This window comes from Melanerpes formicivorus, unplaced genomic scaffold, assembly GCF_026170545.1.
Source record: "Melanerpes formicivorus ecotype bairdi unplaced genomic scaffold, bMelFor1.0.p_v2 SCAF_4, whole genome shotgun sequence".
Classification (NCBI taxonomy): Eukaryota; Metazoa; Chordata; class Aves; order Piciformes; family Picidae; genus Melanerpes; species Melanerpes formicivorus.
This window is the reverse complement of record NW_027142356.1, coordinates 18,826,796-18,848,791: the sequence shown is the minus strand read 5'-3', so window position 1 is coordinate 18,848,791 and position 21,996 is coordinate 18,826,796. Positions and strand designations below refer to the sequence as shown.

The following is a 21,996-nucleotide window of genomic DNA, read 5'->3' as shown; positions in this document are numbered from 1 at the left end:
TTGCTTTGTCAACTCCCACTCTCATCCTGCAGCTATACTTAGCTTTATTTCACTGAACCCCTATCCTAAAATACAAGGAGCTTTCAGTGCTTCAGATTTTCTCTGTGTACGAGATTATGTTCACTGCTTCTCAGCCCACTGGCTTGTGCCTATGCATGCACTGTTGCAAAATTGGGTATAAGTGTGAGCCAATTGCTTAAAGACTCCAGTAAAGGCATTCATAGAACCTTACTGTCTCAGCTGTTGGAGAGCTGAATCAGAGTACTAAGAGCTTGGTAAAATGACTGAAGTTGCAATGAATATTCCACTTTGAATTTCAAACAGTTTAGAAAACAAGGAATCACTGATGCCATCCTTTTAGGTCCTTTAGGCTTGTTTTATTTTGTGTTCATGAGATGAACCCCTGTTTTTCTGGCATCTGTTGTTATTTCAGGATTTTGTGTAGCTTTATGTATGTCCTTAGCGTACAATGTGATTGCATCATTGCTTTTGATCCTCTAACAAATCTGTAGAGAGTTATGCAAGCTGTGCTTTATGATTTTTATTTTTTTTTAAAGTGCCCACTCTCTTAATACAGGAACTTGCATTTGAAAACCATAGGCTTGTTTTGCTTGCAGAACTCAGACTCTCATTTTACCACCACCTCACCATTTCAAATGTGGGACCTTGAATTTATTACTGACTGTCAGGGTGGCTAGTAAATGACATACCTCATTATTGTGTATATTTTACATTATCACTACAGTTGGAAGAGACCTCAAAGATCATTGAGTCCAACCTATCAACACAGACCTCATGACTATACCATGGAACCAAGTGCCACGTCCAATCCCCTCTTGAACACCTCCAGGGACGGTGAATCCACTACCTCCCTGGGCAGCCCGCTCCAATGACAAATGACTCGCTCGGTGAAGAACTTTCTCTTCACCTTGAGCCTAAACTTCCCCCGGCGCAGCTTGAGACTGTCTCCCCTTGTTCTGGTGCTGCTTGCCTGGGAGAAGAAACCAACCCCCTCCTGGCTACAACCACCTTTCAGGTAGTTGTAGGGGGCAATGAGGTCACCCCTGAGCCTCCTCTTCTCCAGGCTAAACAATCCCAGCTCCCTTAGCCTCTCCTCACAGGGCTTGTGTTCAAGGCCTCTCACCAGCCTTGTTGCCCTTCTCTGGACACGTTCAAATGTTTCGATGTCCTTCTTAAACTGAGGGGCCCAGAACTGGACACAGTAATCAAGGTGCAGCCTAACCAATGCAGAGTACAGGGGCACAATGACTTCCCTGCTCCTGCTGGCTACACTATTCCTGATGCAGGCCAGGATGCTGTGGGCCTTCTTGGCCACCTGGGCACACTGCTGGCTCATGTTTAGGCAGCTGTCAATCAGCACCCCCAGGTCCCTCTCTGTTTGGGAGCTCTCCAGCCACTCCAACCCCAGCCTGTTAGCTCTGCATGGCGTTGCTGTGGCCAAAGTGCAGCACTCGGCACTTGGACTTGTAGAATGCCACCCCATTGGACTCCACCCGTCTGTCGAGGTCCCTCTGCAATTTTATGCATATCAATGATTATGTTAGGCAATTGCATTTTTTTTTTTTAGGCTTTATTAAATAAGATGTCACTGAGTTTGGAGTTTTTTTTCCTATATTTTGTGAGAGAGATTAGAGTGTGTCATGCTCTGAAAACTTAGAGGCTTTTGTGCAATAGAAAAATGAGTGCATCATACGGGTAACGGGTTTTGGCTCTCCACAAGGCACAACGTGATCTTACACAATCTGTTGTCCTTTATCCTCTTTAGCAAGGAGACAGATGCAGCTCTTGAAAGTGGTAGGATAAGGAAACAAGTGGGGGAGCTACATTTTCCACAGCTTGATCTTTTGCTGAAAGTCCTTTTTTGTGAGGCTCATCTGTAGGAAAGAACAACTTGTACTATCCCTTAGAATATGACCAAAAAAAACCCAAGAAAACTTGAAGAGTGTAATTGTGAAGATTAGGGTTGCAAAATAATCACCTACTTTTGGCTGTTCATGTGAAATACTTCATAAGGAGGTGTATATTACTCTACAGCACAGCCAGAAAATAATAAAGACTGATATTATGATTATATTTGTAGATTATATGACTTCATTTATTTTCCTCACTGTTTGTAATAAATGATTGCTGAGTGGTTTAAATAATTTTAAAGAAATGTGTGATAAGTTTCTCTATTTTTAATGTTTGTTGCTGTTGAAAAATGATGTTGTTTAAATCTAAGTTATGGCTACAGATATCTTTTCCTTAACTGCTGTGTCCAGTTCATTGCCTCCAAATCCTCATCCCATTACTGCTGTCTCTCTGTCAGCTGCAGCCTTCTGGTAATTCTGAGCCACTGAATGCTTTAACTAGCATGTCCAGGAAGAAGGCAATTTTTGACATTGGTTCTTGCTATAATTTTCTGTCTGCTAAGGTAATAAACACAGCAGTCAACTCATGATTCAAATGTATTTTCATTAGCTGACCAGATTATATCATGCCCTCCACAGTAAGGCATTTCCTCTATTTCTTAAATAATTTCTTTAGTTTGTCTTTGAATTTTTTAATGTCTTTTTTCAGCTGTAGGTATCAGAACTGCATGTCCAGATCATTCAATCTTAATACCACCTTGGTGGCATAATTGCTTCTTTCATCTTAATCACTGTCTTTCAGTCTAAATAATCAAAGATAAGTTTTATCTGTTCTGCAGCAGCTAGTATAGTCATTACCCATCTATTGTGATCTCTTCATGCTTCTAGCAATACTGTTTATCAGACTGTTATGAGCATGGTTTATATTTCTTGCTTCAGTGTAATTTGCAATTTGTTGCTCTGAAGTATATAAATTACTTACTAAGTAATCTAGATTACATTCCAGAGATGCTATATCTTTATTATTCACCATTCCTTGTCATCCACAGACTTCAATAAATTCTGATTCACATGTATGTAGTCACTGAATAAATTAGCCCCCAGACTTGAAATATCAGTCCCTGAAGAAGACCAGAATACTCCTGTTAGATAATGACTCACCCCTTTTAAAAACACCTGCCAGCCAGTTCTGTGAAGTCTCGCAATGAATCTGCGTGGTAGTTTGTCTGTATGACAGTGCTCAGTCCTGTAGCTGTGCCATCTCAGAAACGGCATGGCAGTTCAGTGTTCAAGACCCAGTGTCATCCCAGGAGCAACCCTCTGAAAAAAGAGGCAGCAGTAAGCCACGGCCATTTGTGTATGTGTGCACCAAGTGTGAATGGCAGGCACATTTCATATTAAATTTAACTTGCAGTCTGTAAAGAGGATCTGAGCAGAATTGTTGCATGTATGAGATTTTTCACCACCTCAGCAAGAGCATGGTAAGATCTTAAATACCTGATAGGGTTAGGTTTCATTAACATGGGTGAGTTATCTAACAGGTGGAGATAATTAAAGGTTCAGTCATACATAACTGAAAAGTGGTGGTTTTCTTTTCCCTTCCCTATCTGCAACTTCCTTGCATTAAGCCTCTTTTCAAGGTACTGGAAAAGCCACAACTTTCCATATCTCAACCCTATTTTGTAAGTGTCCATTAAATGTAGCTGCTGAGTTGGGCAAGACATTTTGGAGGCTGGTAAAAGAAGCTACTGTCTTGAAGAAGCAGCTTCAGTTGACCAGAGCTACCAGGTTGTGTATATAGCCAGCATTCATGTATGTTTTATAAAAGTTTCTTACAGCTCACAAATTATCTCTCCCTACTTGGGCAGTAATTTCTCAACAGTGAGATAAACTGTTCTAATTTTTAAAATTGATTAGGGCTATTCTATTCCTATCATTAATTTCTTGATTGAAACTCTTACCAGTCTTTACTTGGTCTATTAAGATATAGTATGGTTTACAGTTGGCTGTTTGTTTGCTCTAATTTTTTTTCTGAATGGTTGTGCTGTGTTAAAACCCTAATTTGTCTTTCTTTTTTTTTTTTTTCCAAGGATTTAAAATGTGGTATAAGTGGATGTTAGCGGGTCAAAGACAGCCCTCCTCAGAGGGGAGTTTAAAGACCAACTACTGGTTTAGTCTTGCTGATCTGATGTTCAGCATCTTGTTTGCTTATTTGTGTCTCGCTCATGCAGTATAGTGCACTCTTTCCATGTAAAAACAGCGAAGTTTACTGAGTGTTTCCATGGAGTAATTATTAACAGTACTTTTTTATTAGTAATGCAAATCTGATCTCCATCATAGAGTGCTTTCAGGTGTTCTGTTGTTCCTAACATGCTTGCACTGGTTTTAATGGATTCATCTTTAGGGTTCTCATTTTGGGTTATATAAGAAAATAGTTGCCTTTGCCTGCTTGTCTTGCCACACACAAAAAAGTGGGGAGTTACTCAAGTCTTGTAAGCAGAACTCTCTGTGTGAGGGTTTGGGGCTTCTTTGGGGAAGATTTATTTATGTACTTCCTCGTTAATTGTGATATGCTGAAAAAAACACACAGCTTCAGGCAAGTTAAAAATACTCAAAAATCTGAATCACATTTGGCAAATTGTTTGTCCAAAAGAATGGAATGATGTGTAAATGTATATATGAACATTACATACACATTTCTCTCCATGTATTTGTCAATATAAAAGTGGTTTCGGAAACATCAACGAAGTTTTCTCCACCATTACCAAATTATTTAGGCTTCATCTGTTGGTGAAATAGAATCCACTCTTCAGTGTCACATACAGACAAAAGAACAAAGTAAACCAGATTTGAAATCTGCTGATGAGAACATTTCCTGGACAGGGAGCACTTGTGCTCTGCTCCCTGCCCTAATTAGTATTATTAGCTTACAAGGCCAGGTTATGTGTATAGGCTGGGAATGCCCTTAGTTAGAGCATTGCCCTGAATGTAAGGCAACTGCAAAACCCTCTTCCATATTACATGGAAATTTAGCCTTAGCCTGCCATGACAGTCATAATTTCTGAACTATGGAAAATAGGAGGAGGAGTTGGATACCAAGGAAGTTATCCATTTATTCCTCCTGCTCAGTTCTGTGAATGCTCCAAAGTTCTCTGAGAATGCAATCAATTGTTTTGTAATCCCTTGTTAAAAAGAAATCAGTATGTGTGAGTTCAAAATTGAATATTTGCTAGTATATGAAACACTCTCTTTTACACAGGATGTGTATGCATGGGTTTTTAGAGGTGATCCTCATTATTTTTTTTTAGGGGTGGGACTTAATAAGTCTAGAATTTTTGTGTGAATCTGTTCAGATCTAAATGAGAGACTAATTACATGTAGTGGAATAATAATTCAATGCTTGAAAAGACAAAAAGAAATAGACCATTTCTGAGTCTCGCTTGTATCTTTTAGTGAAATTGTATTTTTGGCAAAAAAAATTTGAAGGGAAGCCAGTGAGAGTTGCTACACTGCACAAAGGTTTTTGTGACTAATCAGAAAGTCCTCCCTGAAAATGGTACTGTAAGCCTGAAATCATATCATCACAGGATTGGTTACTTTATATACAAGGTGCAGGGCAAAGTGATGAGGAAAACAAGGAATATGTAGCCTGTGATGAATGTAGCAAATCATACTGCTGAAGAATGTGAATCTTCTGCATGCTAAGTCAAGTAACTTCATTTGCAGTTCATTTTGGAGCTCTATTATATGCATGTATAATTCTAAAGTAGTGTGAAATAATAAACAAGTTAATGACACAATTCATGCTGTTAGGGAGAAGTCAGAGTGACAGCACCTCTGTGATTCTAATTCTGAATGATGACCTTGGTAAAAGTGTATCAAGGAGTCTCTGTACACCTGGTCTTTTTAAATGCTTAGAACATACCTGCATCATCATAACTCCAGACCTATACAGACATGATTATAGGTGTTTCCCAAAGTTTTCTAGCAGTTAGACTGGACAGTTAAAAGATCTAAAAAGTGCTCTGAAGGTGCTTTTGCATGTGGTTCCGTTCTTGGAATTAAACTGAGCAGAGAAGCTTCTGAACCCTGTTGGCTTTGCAAGATAAGGACTGGGTTAGCTGAACTTTGAGTCTTGTTATGAAGAAATTAATCAAGTAATCCAGGGCTGACAGCCAGGACATTGAAATATAGCAAATATAGAGAAATGGATATATGCATTTTTCAATATAGTAGTTGCATGTTCAGATCTGAGTTTCAAATGCTGGATGGGTATCCGACCTGATACATCACCAAACATCAATGAAGCTGTTCTCCTAGAATATATTATTTAAATTATAATCTTGATCATAACCAAACAACCTATAATTTAGGAAAATACTCATAGGATCACAAAGGATTATTGACGAATCTTCCTGAAAAATAATTCAATATAATTTGGTGATGGAAGAGAATGTTGCACAGGCTCACCCCTTTAGATTAGGAGATCAGGATAAGGATCAGGATATGTACTAAATGATATTTAATACTGGGGGCAGTATTCCATTTCTAGAAGGATAAATTAGATGTGTGGATTTCAAACTTTTCAAAATTTTTAGCCTTTCAACATTTTTCAGTGAGGCTCTCTGTCCTTTAAAAATAATATTAAGAAACTGATGTGGAAGTCACTCCAGCATTTAGGCTTTTGCCTTTATGAGTTGTCCTTTACAGGCTGTTTTGACATAGTCTAAACACCTATGCCTATGAAAACAGGTTGAAAACAGATGGTTTCAGAAGTCCTGCAGTCTAGAAGACACTGTGATTTATTGATATATTGTCAATGGTTTCTCACAAGAGCATTCTCAATGAATGTAATGGGATGTGCTATGTGATTGAGTACTTCAGTATCAGAAACTCTTGCTTTTTCCATCTCTAATTGTGATGCAGCAAAGCAACCTCAGAGATGGTTGTTGATAGTTTTCCCTGTGAGGTCGATCAATTGCATTTGTGTTATTCTGCAGCAGTGCTGTGTGGGTCCCTTCATGCATCCTGAGAATTCATCTGGGTTTTTTTGACCGTGGGTTAATTCGGTGGGGCTGCACGAATGCCGTGCAGGACAAGCGTATTTCGCCCAATAAAATAAAGCAGCAGTAGCTCAGAAAACGTGCCCCTGGGTTCTTCAAGGCTCTTCCTGCACCTGGCTGCCGAAAACAGCTTTAGCGGCTTTCGCCCGCACCTCGCAAATCCGGCGCAGCGTGGCCAGGCTCACGCCGCCGCCCTCCGCGGGGAGCTCTCGCTCCTCCCGCCGCGGACACGGGCGGAGCGGTCGGTGCCTCCCCTCCCCACCGCCTCCGCCCGCCCCCCGCTCCTTTCCTCTCTCCCTTCCTCCCGCCGCAGCCGGCGGCATCTGCGCGGCCGCAGGTGGCGGGCAGCCGGGCGGGATGGCGGTGCGGATGCGGATGCTGCTGGCTCTCTGCGGGGTGCTCGCTGCCTGCCGGGCGGCAGAGCTGGCGGCGGGGGCAGGGGGTGCCAGCCGGCGGCGAAGGCTGAGCTCTGAGGAGGGCATCTCCTTCGAGTACCACCGCTACTCCGAGCTGCGGGAGGCGCTGGTGGCGGTGTGGCTGCAGTGCCCGGCCATCAGCAGGATCTACACGGTGGGGCGCAGCGCCGAAGGCCGGGAGCTCTTGGTCATCGAGATCTCTGACCGCCCCGGCGAACATGAGCCTGGTAAGGGGGAGCGGCAGCATTGGCTCCTAGCAGTACCCGCACCTGGCGACAGGTAGCGGCGGGGCGGAGCGGGGCTGCTGCCCGCGACTGCTGCATTGGGTCTGGAGGCTGTGGGCAGACTCTGCCCTGTGCGCTCGGATAGCGGCACCGGCTGTCGGAGATCGCTGTCGCTGGGTTTAGCCTCCTGTTAAAGAGAGGAGTGCGCTAAATTCACAATAAAATACCAGAAGACGCAGCAGCAATCGGCAATGAACGCGCTGCCATCTGCTATGTGGGCAAGCAGCTGATGCAGATGTGTTGGAAGGGAAGGCGTTGGCCTCCTCGTTTCCTGGCACGAACCAAACTGTCGGGGGGAAAAGCATAAAGTAGGAAGCATGCCCCTGAGAGCTGTGGAACACGACAGGCTGCCTGCCCAGGCTGTGCTGCCATTGCATGCTGCAGGCATGTGCAGGGCTGTGTTGGGACGTGGGGTTGTGTGTGCCTGGGATTTGAGACATTTCTTACAAAAGGGGATGTGATGGTGGACACTGTGCATTGTTTTATTCCTGCAAGTGTGAATCTTTCATAGTTTACCATTTCAGAATCTTGCCTATACGTGAAAAGGCTTAATCTTGAAAGCCTTAGTACCTGAGGCCCAGCCGTAAGCCGCCTGCAGTCATGTCTTTACATTTCCCTCCATAGGCTACAGAACAGGCCTGGAAGTCCTGAAGATGTGGCTTCTGTGGGTCTCTGGGGATTTGGTTTACACAATTAGTGCTTCATGTTCTGCTTTACTGCCTGAGTATAACCTCGCTTTGCATCCTCAAGGGACTTAGATTTTTACTGACTGCCTTAAGGCTACTGATAGAACTTAAGAGACGATATTTTGCATAGGGAAGACAGAAGAGGAAGGTAGGGTAGCAAAGCATTGTCTTGAAATGAAAAATGTGGGAACTGCAGTGAAATTTGAAAAAAAAATTTCTTTGTGCTATGTTGTCATCTTGATATGAGAGGTGATTCTGAAGCTAAGAATTAATCTATTACCCTATGTAATTTGCATGCTAGAATGGTACACAAGTGTTATGACTTAGCTTTACTGTCAGAGGACAGTTGCTGCAGCTCATTTAAATTTGGAATTTCTGTCAAGCCAGCTGACATAAGGGACAAAAAGAGCACTGTGTAGTCTGAGAAAGGGCCATGGCTTTTCCTAGAGGCACACTTCTCCTGTTGGTGCCAGATGAAATGAGAGTTTGTCATTGAGGCCAAACAAGAGAGAATCCAACCATATATCAATGAGTGATAGCAAATTGCAGAAAAGAAAATTTACGGTGGGCTGCATCAATATATAAGCTACAGTCAGTGTCAAGCATTTCCTAGAACTTGCTCGGTCCCTCACAAAAGGGAGTCCTATAGATGAAAATGCCGTGTGTGTAACATCTAAATCACATGGCAGGGAATGTGATGAGTGCTGGTAATCTGTAGTGGTGGATGCTGAAAATGCTGTTTTTCACAGAGGATTAACCAGGGCTTGAACCAGAGCAAAATCATTGTTTTTTTTCAGTCCTCAGTTTCATTTTGCAATGTACTGAGCATTTCTCAAGAAGTGGAGGGCTGCTGCAGCTTTTGCTATCTGCAGTGGCATATGAGAGAAACTCAGGATCTTTTTAGGAAGGGCAGCAAGCCAGACCCCATACCTAGTTATGGATGTGCTTCTTTGAAATAACTATAAAGGCATTGGTAATATGCCTGCTGCTTTGGTATAGTGCCTAAACAGCTACATATTGTGCTAGTGGTTGCATTAGAGGTGTTTTCTTCTTAATAAAGTGCCCTTTCTTCTACAGTGTAGTAAAAGATAGCACTGTTTGTTTTTCTATGTCAGCTTTTTAAGCTGTGCAGTAAAAGTGAGGCCTTGTGCCAGTCTTGGCAGAAAATGTGAGGCCAATTCTGCAGCTTGTACCTGAGGGAGGATCCTCACTTGCTCTGAGCATCCACACTTGATTCCCAGGGCAACCAAACAGAATAAGGATATTTTTTGTGATTGAAGCTTGTAGGACGAGAGCCTGATTTATCACAATCTATTATTAAAAAAAAACCAAACAAACAAAAAAAAAAGAAAATAGATTCACTGATGAACACATAGATGTAGGGTTTTTTTTCATGACAGGCTAAGAAGTTGTTATCCCTGAACACGATCTGTTCCTACAAGATATCCCAAGTGTCACAGGGTTTATTTTTAAATATGTATAAGCATAAATGAGGTATATGCTGTGACCTACAGATTTGCAGTCTGTAGAGAGCTCAAGCTTCTAGAAGCCTGGTGAGTAATGCAGGGATGATGCCTGAATTGTCTAGTGCACCAGTGCATAACCAAACAAAACTAAATGTTTGTGTTCACTTAGTGAGCAAGTTGACAACAAAATAAATCACAAAAGCGTCAGCAGTGCAGCAGTAAAGACTCTTTGTACTGAGTAACAAGGCTTTATACTGAGTAAATCAAATGCTTCATATACATGCATACATTGCATAATCACACTCATTCCATGGCCGTGCAGCATTGTGTGAATGCATTTGTCCATATGGATGCATATAGATCAATTTTAGTTTTAGATTATCAACCACTTTTGAAAATGAATCTGTAATATATGTGCAATATTTGGAAGAATGTATGAGAGGAACTGGAAAATTTTAGAAATGTGCTTTAGACTTCCAAAGCAACTGGAACAAATCCATAGTGAATGAAGCAACTGGAACATATCATTACGGCCTCATCTTTTTACTGAGGTAAACATATGTTATGAGGTTTGTTTATAAAGTCTTGATACTGTATCGAAAACCAGAATGACTCCATAAGAGCCAATCCAGTTTCTTACATAAGCATACAAAGTGTCTTGGCAAATCTTGGAAACCTGAATTAGTCACTTAGAAGATGTGAACTGAGTGTTCGCTGAGCTCTTCTCAGGGACATGCTAAATGCCAGAAGCGTGACAGCCTAAAGCTTCTGATCCTGCATGAAATACTCAGGGAAGGTGCTACCTTCTCTTCAATCTTGAACACTGTGCTACCTGTACTTTCTTTGTGGTTCATGCCAAACAGCTTGATCTAATATTTCACAGTTTTGGGTTTTCAGTGGCAGCAATTTCTTAAGGCTGATTCATGCGGGAGGTTAGAGCCTGCAATCATTGATGGAAAACAACCCCCTGAATAAAGAGAGACAAAATCTAGACATGAAGATATTTGAACTTTAGGAAACAGTTTTACACTGGTGGAGACTAGATCATTAAGGCAGAGGAAGATTTGAATAAGACAGTATCAGTGGTTAGGATTAGGTGTTGTATGAGCCTGGAGTGGAAGTAATCAAAATGTTTGAGAGTATCTTTGATTATATGTAATAACAGAGTTTTGTCCTTTGCTTGCTAAAAATTGACACAGTTGACAGATTGCTGATGGCAAGGTGAGATAAAGTAAGGAGAAAGAGATTGTGAAAAGCTGATGATGCACCAAAGGACACTTAATAGTAAATTACAGAGTATTTCAGGGACAAACAAAACAGTATTTAGTTTTAGTCTGGGTGCGGAATACTGCCTACACCTGAGAGATGGAATAGGTTCTTGCTTTGAATATCTGATGTTATCCTGAACTAACAATTAATATCTTGAGGCTTTTTTTTCTTTTTTTTAATCATCATAAATAAGCTCATTTTGAGCAGAAGTTTGTATTCTTCAATAGCAATAGAAACATATTTAGAATTGATTAATGCCAAAAGCAGTTCCTCTACCGTTAATGTTCAGCTACTTGTTTAGGCATGCTGCCACTTCTCACTCATTTGTACCATTGATTTTGGTGGTGCAAGATCAGTCTTTTTCATTACTGCTTCACTTTGAACATGAAAATTAAATACTCTTTGTTTTGTTTTGGTTTGGTTGGTTTTTTTTCATTTATTTTTATTTCTGCTTGCAAAAATAACATTTCTCTCAAGTAGTCTTCTTAAAAAGCTATTTTTCAGTGTTTAGTTTTGTGAAGAAATTCTCAAAGTAAGGTTTATTAACAGAAACTGACTAGTTATGTTTGTTACAGGCATAGACACTGAAAATTACTTTTGCATCAACTGAAAGGGAGAGAGGATGGATGAAAATACACTTTTGTAGTGAGATGATCTGCAAATTTGTGGCATTTTCATCAAATCATTCATGCTAGAGAAAATGAGCCAGAAGTCTTGAAAATATTAGGATAACAGCATTTTGAGAAGAAATTGCTTCTTTTTTCCAAAGGGGCATTTAATTTAGAAGGTTTTTCAATGTTAATCATTTAATTGTTAATCTTTCTCCTCACAAGTGTCTTTGAAAATACTTCAGATAGAAGGAAAAGACTTATTTGTAGTTGTGAGACATCTGATTTTCTAGAAAATGGTGTAATTTGAGCATTTAAGTTTTGAACAACAACAAAACTTTGTGAGCTGATGAGGCCAGAGCACGTTGCACACGAGGTGAGCAGCACAGTTGTGACTTGAGTCATTTGCAGCACCCCATGGGTATGACTTTGGTCAATTTTATGAGATGCAACTTCGATACATTAATCCTTTGGTCAGTCACTTTATCAAAGCCCCCCACTTGGCATGGTAAGGAAATAAATTGGGTGGTTCAGCACTGGTGCTGAGCCTAAAAAAGCTGCATGACTTTCCATTTTCAGTGCTTGTACTGGCCCCCCCAAAGTCTCCAATGCTAGACTCACAGTTTCTCACGCTTGAGACCTGCAATGCTGGACCCTTTGGCTCCTGCTAAAACATAGTTAAGGGTTGACTGAAAGAGAAGTGAAAATCATCCTCTACTGTATATTAATAAATGAGGAAATCCAAGACCTGTCTGCTACTACAGGAACTATATCTAAGTCTTTTTCATTGAAGTGCTCTGTCACTCAGCTGTGGCACCAGCCATGTGAGCTAATACTTTCTGTGATAATTGTGCAAGTAAAGCTGAAAAATTCACAGGGAAACAATTCTTGCTTGCAGTGCTTGGATTTCAGTTTTGCATAAAACATATTTTAAAATACTTTTAATTGTGCATTTTTTAAAGCTGTTATTTAAATTACTATGCAGTGATTCTAGGGAACCAGCAAATGCTGCTCTTTGAAGAAGAGAAACAGCAGCAGCAAGATGAAGCAAATGTGTAGGAGGCTGCCACGATTTTAGCCCAGCGTGGGCAGCAATCAGTTGCACTGCCTTAGAGTGGTAGCCCAGGAGTAGGGAGACCACTTTAAGCCTCCCATGGCCCTTGTGGGTTGCCCTGCTTCAGACAGGCGGTGGCAGGGGATGTTATCATGGATGGTGTCAGAAAGCACGTAGCTTGTCTCTTAGTTACAGTGATGTCATCAGATACAGCCATTCTAATTGTGTCAGTTGCAGTTAATTACACTGCATTTCATAAAACTTATTTTCCTTATTCTTGGAATTTTCAAGCTAAAACCTTGTGAACTTTTTCATGGGCCCTCTTAATATTTCCCAAATTTGCGGAGCATTAATACAAATGATATATGGCAAGAGCTGGTTATTAAATGTAGGTATTAGAAAGCCAATCTAATTTTTGCAGTTTTTATCAATGGCTGCTCGTTTGGCATTCCTTTTCTGAAGGGAGGTGTTGAAGGATGTAGGGCTGGTTGCTGGTAAACGTTAGTACACCAAGTTCATATGCATCCATTGCATTGCATGAAAGCAGGGGCTGTAAATAGGTTGTATGCAATGTTTTGGGGCTGTAATGAAACTTTTTTTAGCAGGAGTGCAGGGGATTCTGTGCAGACTACATTGTGCTTTCACATTTTTCTGTCAGCTGTAGTTTAACTTCTCTCCTCTTGTGGCTTATGTTTGTGATCGTCTTTAAAGGCAAGCTGGTCTTTGAGTAGCAGGGTAACAGGAGCACCTGCAGTGCCAAATAAACTGCATGAGGAGGGCAGCTGCTGGTGTCTACACAGATGTATAAAGGAAAATGAAGAATAAAACATGGTCAAATGTATTATTCACATAGCCTTTTTAATTTGTATTTTTTCTTTCCTTTGTGCATTTGGGAACAGATTCTCTTTCAGAGCTTGTGAGGATGTTCTGGCTTTCCCATCAAGCACAGCATGGGATATGTTACCAGCTTGCACTTTGGGAGTGCAAATCTGGGCCTGGTTGTATTTCACTCATTCTGCAGAAGACTGAGAGGTTGTAATTAACTTTCCAGTGAAATCCCTTATGGGCTGTAGTGCCACTTAAGGTAAACCACCTGGAGTATCCCAGCTAGGATTTGGCCTGGGTAGTTTCCTGCATGACAGTTTTAATGCTGCCTGCATTCTGAGTGGGATGTCCATTGTCCTTCCTAGAATGTGTAGGTTGCACGGGTCTTGGGAGGGCAGTAGGATTTGTTGCAATGAGATGACTGTCTGTATGTGATGAACAGGTTTTTTTAAAAGCATGTGATTTATTTTTAAGAGTTAATTTCATTGACAAAAAAAGTTCTTTAGAGCAAGAAGTCTTTTGAAAATATTTAACATTTTCTTTATTAAATAAATCATTAAATATTTTCTTAATATTTCGAAATTTCTGTTTCAGTTTTAATGTTCAGCTCAAAATGGGTGTAGAATACTAAGAGGAAAGAAAAGTGCTTATGAAATTCTGATGTAACACAAGGAGAAGCAGGCATGTTTATAGATCACATTTGCAGTTAGTTGTTAATGCCATTCACGTTCCCATTGAAGTCAGTGGAAATTCACAGTAAGTGCTAGGCAGTCTTTGCAGTGTTTCATGGAGGTACAATGCTCTCACTCCAAATTGCATCACTGGCTGAGGTATTTAAAGACTTCCCCTTTTGTTAGATCATTTTCAAAAGGGTTAAAAGAGGCTGTGCGCTACCTGTGAAAACACTGTAGATCCCAGCTACTGCGTCTCAGAAGTTTCTCTTTCATCTGTTGAAATAATGCAAAGGGCAAGCAAGCTGTAGTATAAAGGGCTGCTGTCATCAAGAATAAACATGACTCCACAGAAGGCAGCTTTTTATTTTTCAGACTTAAAATTAGTGTGAGTATACAGCGGATTTGGAGTTTGTTGATCTGACCCAGGCTGGTTCTGACAATGCCATTCTTTTTGAAAAAGTCAATTAATTTATTTTAAAGATAAGGGTTGTCATCAGCTCCCGCATCTGCAGAATGCCTTAAGAGTTTCCAGTGAAAACAGGAGGTGAGCCTGTTCTATTGCTGGTTGGGATTAAAGGGATGTGGTGGCATTAACGCGAACTCCAGAGAATTCTATATAAAGCACAGGGGTTGCCTAATATTTTGTGAGACATCTTGTTAAAGGCAGTAAATGGTAATTCTGTGATTCTAACAAAGTGACCTTTTTTATTATATCAATTTTTAGTTTTCTTTATTCAGGAGAAGCTATTTATTTTTCTATAATTTCATGATCAGTATCTCAAGCCTTTAAATTACACGCAGCAAAAAGTGCAAGACAGACCTATTTCAGAATAACCACGCCTTTTTGCTTGTAAAAAGAGTTGCTACTAGACACAGGCAATAATTTAGTATTAACACTACTTTAGAATTAATTAGGCATTCATTCCACCTAATATTTGTTTTCAAAAGTTGGTACATGATGTGGAAGCCTACATGCTGTGCATATTCATGCTATAATCTCCCTTTGATGGTTAGCAGATAGACCTCTTGGTCAGGCTTATGGTGCCCTCTGAAAATGTCTATTTTTTCTACTGTCTATAAAAGGAGCTGGCACTGGGCAAGCTTCTAACTTAGAACATGTGCAAGAGCTAAAGGTTAAGAGCTGGTTAATCTCAGCCTTTGTCTCATCATCTAAAAAAACCTTGTGCTTTATATGATTGCTTTATGAAGCATAATATTTATGAACCTTATCTGATCTTTCCCCATCAGATTAATTTATATTGTTAAGTCTTCATACTGATTTTAATTTATGTTCCTCCTGAAAAAAAAGTCATGTCACATATTTTTTGATACATATTTCCTTTTTAAACAAAGGTCTCAAGCATGTATTATTACCATAGACCCTTGCCCTTTTCTTTCTTTCTTTGTTTGAGATGCTTTGTTTTCTTTTTATTTTGTTTTCCCATTGAGTTGGGAATTAAACTGAAATTTTGTTTTTTGAATCAAGGACATGTGAGAACTACAGTGTGTATTTTAAGGATTCTGAGTCAGAGTTGTGAGCAGTGAAATAAAGAGGGTATACTTTATGTACTTCATTTTGGAGTAAGTTGCACATCAAAATCCAGTGTTCACTGAATTTGGTGTGATGAAGATATTATATATGTAGCTTACTTTCTGGTATGCTGAGGGCAAATAAAGGCACCAAGGGTCTTTGTAACAAAAAGGTTGAAAACATATCCTATCAATACAATAGTAGCAGAGTGGGCAGGTTTCATGTGCCCTGTGACATAAATATAAACTCTTTTGGCTGTTGTAGATCTACATCTGTCGTCTCAGGTTTAAGGTTAAAAGCTGATACTGTACTGGGAGTGGATTAGGAGCTCTGCAGAACAGTGATGGACAATGTATCTTGACTTGCCAGAATTTGAGACCAGTCTTCTGCCATATTATGAAGAAATGACCACATGTCCTGTGACACTTGAAGTTGTTACCTCACTTACTCCTGGGGATAAGAACACAGACTAAAAGTGTGTTCTTGGTCCATGGCGCCCTTCCTTTTGGAGAGGAGGTTTCTGGTAGCATGCTAATGTTACACTAGCTGAATCAGCACTAGCCACATCTTCCTGTGACAGCAGCAGGTAACCAGGTGATTGTCAGAGGGCTGTGGGATTTGAATCAATACAAAACATACGTTAGGAATACGTCTGTGTAGCTATGGTGGCCAGATAAGAGAGATTATTGAATCATAAACCTGTGGTTAGCAGCTCAAAGGCAATAAACATTGGTTTTAATTAATTCTTTTTCCAGTCGGAGACATTTATAACTGTAGAATATAGTAGCTGCTTCCTAGTGGTTTCACCTGGCATCCTTGCTTACCCATGAGTTAAGTCCCATGGAGCAAGCTGAGGTAGTCATTGTTTCTTTGGAGTGGTTCATGGCTTTGGAACATGAGCTGACAGATTTGCAACCGAAGGAAGATACTGCTTTGGGTGCAGATCCTGCACACAGCGAGAACAACAATCATATGCCATTTTGAATACCTACTCTAAGGTAAGCCAAGTGGGAAGAATTGTTTGATCAGATGGGACATCTGACTGGCCAAAGAAATCATTGCTAACTTTCCAGTCTAATGATCTGGTAGATCACCCTGATGTTTACCATATTAGTTCTCCAAACAAAAGATAAACTATGCAATACTTTTTTATAAGAAATAAAAATATTAGAAAGATAACTAATTGGAAGATACAAAGATAGTGAAAGGACAGTGAGACATTTCAAGATCAAAACTTTGTGCTCACACTTCAAAATGAGTGATCAAAGTTTATGCCCTTCTGAATGAAATGTCTTCTTTGGTTTGGGTGCCATCCATACATAGGGGGATGGAGAGAAGAAAAAAGCTGTGATCTTGGGAGCTGGCCTATCAAGTATTTAAATTTTAAATGTTGCCACTGTAGGATTTGTTTCACAGACAGGAAAAGAGGTTTTATGGTTAAGATACATGGCTTCCTTCCTGTCTCTGATGTGTACTTTTCATCTTTTTGGATAAGAACATCCTCTCCCTGTCTCTTAGGTTCTCATCTATGTGTCCAGGTTCTCCTCTTCCATGCTGCAGATTAGTGTGTGTCTATGCCATGTACCCAGTATAAACGTACTTAATGGCTAGTGTGAGGTTCAGCATTTGATCGACCTCTAAGATGCAATTACTACCTGCTTCCTGTCAGATGTTTCCTAGTAGCAAATAGCCCTCCTATTTGTGCTGACTCAGCTATGCTACCAGACATATGCTGAGTTGTCAAGCATTTTGCTCCCTGTTTGCACAATTTTTTTTGTTTATTTGTTTGAAAATCTGTCTTGATAGTAGAGGCACGTGAATAAAGTACCAATCTTTCCTTTTCTTCCAGTGCTGGTAGGGTCACAACAGACACGTCTATATTTGCAAGGTTCCCATGGGTTACAGTTAGAGATATAAATCCACAATGAAAATAAAGAGTACAAACCTTCACTGGAAACCTTACAGTACAAATGTCTAGTGGAAAAGTCTATAAATAAACAGAAAGAGGGGAGCATCTATTCCTTGATACTACATGGAGCAGCTGATTAAAATAAATCCTGTGTATAACCGTAGCCAATGCAAAGTGAAAAAATACCTGACAACAGAAGACACCCTGGATGGAGAAGTTTAAGGGCCAACAAGCTCATCTGACTTGAAAATTGAAGAATTGTCTGAAATAGATGTTGCCATGGAGACAGAGAGGATTAGCAGCCTGAGACTGATTTCATTGGTCTGCTGCTAGCACAAGTTGCTTGTTTGAGTAGCGTTAATATGTTGTCTCATGCTGTTTTATATGCTGAGACCATCTGGCATTAGTGGTATTTAAAGGTGCAGTTCTGTTATGGAAAAAGTTGGCCAATATGATTTGATTTATGCTTGTAAGGTGAGTTACAAGAATTAAGAGGTTTTTAAAAAGCTGCTTCCTGCACTGAAAAGTCACAGCCTGTGCAGAAATGATTTGGGACTTTGGGGAGCGGCACAGGAAATTTCAGACGTTTGTTTTGTAAAGTATTTAAAAGTGTTTATTTATTGATTGATTGCAGAAGCACACACTTTTGCATGTTTCTTCAGGTGTTGATGTAGAGGCAACAATGTTTTTCTTTTAAAAAATAAGCCTTTTCACTGTACACTGCAAAGCTGCTTAGGAGCAACAGCTCCACCACCTTAAACAAGCACAGGATCATACTGCTCATCATATTGTTCATTAAGCAAAAGGATGCTGTAGAGTTAAATGAACGAAATAAGGGCTAATGCTTTTAAGGTTATTTTGGACTCCATGCTTTCAAGAAGAAATATTTTCTTTTACTTTGTATGTATACTATTAAAAACTTCTTTTAGAGCAAAGTGTTTGATAAGAAAGACAGTTTGTAGAGTCTAAGATAAACCTTCTCTTTGATCTATTTATAGCTGTGAGTCTTCATCTGCTTTCCTTAATACCACTCTGAAGTGGGAGTTATCTTCCAAAGGAGCTTGTATATGACAGCACTGACATTCCTCAGACATTTTCACTGTTTTTTCCCTTTGATAATTATTAACATGTTGCTTATAAATTTACAAGAGGTTTTTTCCCCAGACATGAATGGTTAAAGAGTGACCAGAAAATGATCCTGTCTGAGCTTATGAGCTCCCATGCAGAGGTTTCATTGTGTACTGAGCATCACAGGAAAAGTGACTTGGGGGGAAGCTAGCTGGAGGCTTGTTCATGTGGACAGACTTAAAACCCAAACTAAATTTGAAATTAAATATTGATAATAAACAGTATGCAAACATAGGAATTGAAGCACTTTCACATTCTTAAGTTATCAGTCTTATGAAATTACTGATGGAAGCATTCCTAGCAATGTCATGCAGCTGTGTAAGGCTTGTCCACAGATACTGATGTGATAGCCTTTTGATATTGATGACATATAATAATAAAATAAAACAAATGCTTGGCATCTATTTCACAAATACTTAGTTTTAAGCTTTCATTCTGAAGCTCCTGTCTTTGATGCCAAAATAAATTCGGCATGCAATTTCACTTCAAATGCAAGACCCAAGAAATATGTAGCTATGAATGTCCTGGCTCCTTTAAATAGCTTCAGAATGATTATATCCAATGCTTAATGTTTTTACAGTTTAGTTCTGTTTTAACTCTGTGAGAATGAATATAAGGCACATGAAGAAAGCCAAATAACTTATCTTCTCATGCCACTCCCAACCTGTAGTTTCTTATTTGCAAGTCAGTTTGCTCCCTGGTTAAGTTTTTTTGTTTGGTGGTTGGGGTTTTTTTGCGCCAGTCATCCATTTATCTCTGAGGCAAAGCTTAGGTGCAGTTTTGGGGATCAATTCACTCCAAGACCCACCTCAGGGTGGTAAGAATATCACTGCTTCAGGACTGCTTGCTGCTGAGCAGTCAGTCTTCCAGCGTTACCTCATCACGTCTTGCCCTCTTACGATACACACATTTTGTTGTGTCACGGCACACTGAGCCCTCGCAACCCTTAGAGATCAACAGTGTAGAAGTATTCCACCTGTGGCCCATGGAGAATCCCATGCTGGAGCAGGGGACTGATCCCAAAGAAAGCCATAACTCTGAGGGAAGCCCTTGCCACACACTTTCACAGTACTGTGCCATGAAGATAATCGTGAGAGGCCTTGGCATTGCCCTCACATGACTGCAAACACTTTGAACTATATAAGCCAACAAGTAATCTTAAAGACATCCTGTGGGGCCCATTTTGGACTTGTCCAGTCAGGATAATTGGAAGGGACCAGCTCTGAGAGGTGAGGGTGTAAGCCACCTACACTGCTTGGCATGAAGGGTCTCCTGTAGACATAGCCATAATTGTTGGTTTCCAGTTTTGTAATCAGAAGTTATAGTTTCTTGAGAATTACTTGTACTTATAAGATTTATTTCTGAAGCCATGGATTTTTGCCAGATGCTGCTTCTTTCCATTGCAGTATTTGGTTTGTTTCAGTTCTCCAGACACTGAAATTTGACATACCAGTGTTTATAGTCTGGGAATTAACTTTTTTCTTCATTCCATTCATTTCCAAGGTACAACGCCATTTCCATTATTGCTGCTTTCCCATAGCTCTTAAATGATCCTGCTGCAGCTTATTAGACTATACAGAGGTTTTTTCAGCATAAGGAAAGGTGATAGAATTGAGAAGCAAAAGCATCTGGAATAGTTATTTGGCTGCATAACGTTATACTGAGTTGCAAAGGTTGGTGACTAGGAAGGTCTATGATTGAAATAGTTGCAACTAGGCTTTCTTGTCTGGACTATCCAACACAATTCTTTACATTTATTGTTAATGTGAACAGGAATGAACATGAATGAATTGATCGCATATTTTGTGATCTATTTTGCTGGTAGCCTTGAAAGTTAATTATATGGAAATACGCTTTTGAAACAAACAGGCATAAAAGGCAAGTTCTTTTCACAACACTATTGCAATATTTCTGAAGACCCAATAGATCTAGTATAACAATGCATTTTTCTCTATTCATTAGATTAATTAATGTAATTCCATATTATGGGCACAATTTCAGACACATGTAGTTAGAAACAGCTGAATCATCAGAAGGTGAAATGTATTCTGTACAAAGAATCAATCCAGAAATGCTGTTTAAATGTAGGCAGGCGTGCTATTAGATTTGCTTCTTAAGTTTTGTCCCAGGGTAATCATAAATGCCTTTGAATAGCATTCCAAGGCTATTTCTATAATCTCTGGAAATAACTATATAAGGTCACTCTTGAGTACTTAGGTATTGCTCTAAGGCTTGACAAATATTTAGTGCTCATCTATACCTCTGACTGATTTGCTCTGCTACTTTGGAGAGGGCCTTTGTTCTGCCTGAACCTCAGGTCGTCCTCTGGGACCTGGCAGCAATAGTTCTTGCACAGTTTGTGGGAATCCATGGGGGGGTGTCATGGCCCGAGCCCACCTAGCTGGCAGCAAAGCAACTACTCAACTGCTTGCTCACTCCTAAGCCCCTTCAGTAGGGTGCAGAGGAGAAAACACAATAAAAAGTTTGAGAATTGAAACAAGGACAAATACACCTTCCCCCTGCCCATGCCTTCTTCCTGGACCTGCTCTGCTACCTCCTCCCCCACTGGTGTAGGAAGGCAGGGAATAGGGGCTGTGGTCAGTCCCAGTACACTCTATGTTGGTTTTAACTCTCCTCTAACTCCTTTAAATCTCCTTCCTCCCCAAGGGAAAAGCCCCGTCTGGCAAGGGCTTCCTTCAGAGTTACGGCCTTCTTTGGGATCAGTCCCTTGATTCAGCATGGGATCCTCCATGGGCTACAGGTGGAATACTTCTACACTGTTGATCTCTAAGGGTTGCAAGGGCTCAGTCTGCTGTGACACCACAAACCTTAGGGGTATGGCTAGTCTGGTGTGCCTCCACCAGTCATTCCCCACTGATTTCAATGCATTCTGAATAGTTGTCTCTACCATATCCCACTCCTCTCCAAAGCAAAAGAGTTCCCAACACAAAGAAACCAGCCTAGCATTAAATGTGTTATTGAAGAGATCTTGATTGACTTGGCTTTGGCCAGGGGCAGATCTGCTTTGTAGCTGAGAGTGCTTCTGAAGCCTTTTACAGGACCCACACCTGTATCCCCCTCCACTGCTGCCAACCCCCCGCTAAACACAACCCAACCAATATAGTGCAAATTCTTTGATGCCTCTGTTACCCAAACATGACAGAATGTGGAGATGGTGATTGGTGCAGTCCAATCCATTTTTAAAATTTTCT

At 40.3% G+C, this 21,996-nt stretch overlaps 1 protein-coding gene across 1 annotated transcript in view; it reads left to right on the top strand.

Annotated features, from left to right (window-relative positions):
• The first annotated feature begins 7,260 nt into the window (after positions 1-7,260).
• The window catches only part of CPE (carboxypeptidase E), a 58,467-nt gene continuing 43,731 nt past the window's right edge, over positions 7,261-21,996 (top strand). Inside the window, exon 1 of the mRNA XM_068137144.1 lies at positions 7,261-7,577. Coding sequence (XP_067993245.1) covers positions 7,292-7,577 — 286 coding nt within the window. The 5' untranslated portion in view covers positions 7,261-7,291. The remainder of the gene's footprint in view (positions 7,578-21,996) is intronic.